Genomic DNA, 2,326 nt, shown 5'->3' with positions numbered 1-2,326 from the left:
GGGGGGGGGTCCTCCTTAGTCCTTGACCCAACCCCATCTCCTTTGCTTTACACCCCGATCTCTCTCTCCCCCCCTTCTTCTGGCGATGTGCCAGGATGTTAAGAATCCCTCTGCGTCCCATCCCCCCCCACCGGGAATCGCCTGTCTCCCAACGAGCCTCTAAGACCCCATCTTTCCTCTCGCCACTTCCCCTCCCTTATGTTTTCCCCCCCACCCCTTCCTTGGAGTCTTTTGGAGTCCGTCCTTTCTGGGAAGCCCCCCCCATTTAGCCTGGGTGTGTGTGTGGGGGGTGATGGCTAAGATCTTGGGTGGGGGGTGTTGGCTAAGATCTTGGGGAGTTGGCTGAGCCCGCGTTCCCCCCCCCCGCCCCGGGGCAGCAGCGGTCGCCCAGGAGCCCTTCTGGGCGGACTTGCAGCCGCGCGTGGCGCTGGTGGAGCGCGGGGGTTCGCTGTGGCTGAACTGTAGCACCAACTGCCCGCGGCCGGAGCGCGGCGGCCTGGAGACCTCGCTGCGTCGGAACGGCACCCAGAGGGGGCTGCGCTGGCTGGCGCGGCAGCTCGTGGACATCCGCGAGCCGGAGAGCCAGCCCGTCTGCTTCTTCCGCTGCGCGCGCCGCACGCTCCAGGCGCGTGGGCTCATTCGCACTTTCCGTGAGTTTCCGGGTGGTCACGAGGCGACTCCACTACGCTTCCTCCCCTTCCAGGCCCCACCCTCGGGGCGGGGCGAGGAGGAGGAGACGACGCGAGCTCCTCCCTCCCCGGGGGCTCCACCCCCTCGGAGGCCCCAGGCCCTCCTCCCCAGCACCTTCCCACCCCAGCTTGTCTCCCCAAATCCCAGCGTTTCCCTCCTCCCCCCCCACCCCCGATTACAGAGCGACCCGATCGCGTGGAGCTGGTTCCGCTGCCTGCCTGGCAGCCCGTGGGGGAGAACTTCACCCTGAGCTGTAGGGTCCCCGGCGCCGGACCCCGGGGAAGCCTCACGCTGTCTCTGCTGCGGGGCACCCAGGAGCTGATCCGCCGTGGTTTCTCCGGGGAGCCGCCCCGAGCGCGGGGCGCGGTGCTCACCGCCACCGTCTTGGCGCGGAGGGAGGATCATGGCGCGAATTTCTCCTGCCGTGCCGAGCTGGATCTGCGGCCGCACGGCCTGGGATTGTTCGCAAACAGCTCAGCCCCTAGAGAGCTCCGAACTTTCGGTGGGTCGGTGGAGAGCCCTCCCGCGCGGGGCGGGCGGGTGCGCGAGGCCGCTGGGCACGGCCTGTCCGTCCTGCGTCCCTGCGCAGTTCTGAAGCTCACCCTCTGCTCCCCCCTCCACCCCCCAGCTCTGCCGCTTGACCCCCCGCACCTCACCGCTCCCCGGCTCTTAGAAGTCGGCGCCGAGAGGCCTGTGAGCTGCAGCCTGGACGGGCTGTTTCCAGCCTCCGAGGCTGAGGTTTACCTCGCGCTGGGAGACCAGAGGCTCAGTCCTGATGTCACCCTCCAGGGCGACGCCCTGAGGGCCACCGCCACCGCCACCGCCGGCCACGAACACGAGGGCACTAGGCAGCTAGTGTGCAACGTGACTTTGGGGGGCGAGAGCCGCGAGACCTGGGAAAACGTGACTGTCTATAGTAAGAGCCATTGAGGCGGCTGGGGGTGGAGCTAGAGGAACGAAGGGGCGTGGCGAGGAGTGGGCGGTGCCCGGAGGCGGGGCCTCGGTTTGCCTGCAGCCAATGGGAAGGTTCTGGCGAGCAACAGGCGGGGCTTAACGGGTGGGCGGAGCCTATCCGTGCAGGCTCCCAGCCAATGCCCGCCCGCAGGCTTCCCAGCGCCCCGCCTGGCGTTGAGCGACCCTAACGCGCCCGAGGGGCATTTGGTCACCGTGACTTGCACTGGCGGGGCTCAAGCGCGGGTCACGCTGGAGGGAATTCCAGCGGCTGTCCCGGGACAGCCGGTCCAGCTGCAAATCAACGTCACCGAAGACGACGACAAACGTGACTTCTTCTGTGATGCCGCCCTCGAGGTGGACGGGGAGACGCTGAGCAAAAATGAGAGCGCCGAGCTTCGCGTCCTGTGTAAGTCGGTGCCAACCCCTCGCCCCGCCATCCCGGGCGACTCCGAGGACCTGCCCGGGGCGGGGAGGAGCGGGGGCCGGGTCCTGACCCTTCCGTGGACGAGGGGATCATTGCAAAAGAGCCACCTGTGTCCCACGTCCCCGCCCGCAGATGCTCCCCGGCTGGACGACTCCGGCTGTCCCAGGAGCTGGACGTGGCCCGAGGGCCCCGAGCAGACGCTGCGCTGCGAGGCCCGCGGGAACCCCGCACCCTCCGTGCACTGCGCGCGCCCCGACG

General features: G+C 68.7%; 1 protein-coding gene across 1 annotated transcript in view; it reads left to right on the top strand.

Annotated features, from left to right (window-relative positions):
• Window positions 1–377: 377 nt before the first annotated feature.
• The window catches only part of LOC106002064 (intercellular adhesion molecule 5-like), a gene marked incomplete at both ends in the record, with an annotated part of 4,248 nt that continues 2,299 nt past the window's right edge, over window positions 378–2,326 (top strand). The window contains 5 exons of the mRNA XM_013036986.1: window positions 378–650; window positions 872–1,192; window positions 1,319–1,606; window positions 1,796–2,050; window positions 2,201–2,321. Of these exons, the coding sequence (XP_012892440.1) occupies window positions 378–650; window positions 872–1,192; window positions 1,319–1,606; window positions 1,796–2,050; window positions 2,201–2,321 (1,258 nt within the window). The remainder of the gene's footprint in view (window positions 651–871; window positions 1,193–1,318; window positions 1,607–1,795; window positions 2,051–2,200; window positions 2,322–2,326) is intronic.

Source organism: Dipodomys ordii, unplaced genomic scaffold, assembly GCF_000151885.1.
Source record: "Dipodomys ordii isolate 6190 unplaced genomic scaffold, Dord_2.0 Scaffold2594, whole genome shotgun sequence".
Classification (NCBI taxonomy): Eukaryota; Metazoa; Chordata; class Mammalia; order Rodentia; family Heteromyidae; genus Dipodomys; species Dipodomys ordii.
This window is presented reverse-complemented; position numbering and strand designations above follow the sequence as displayed.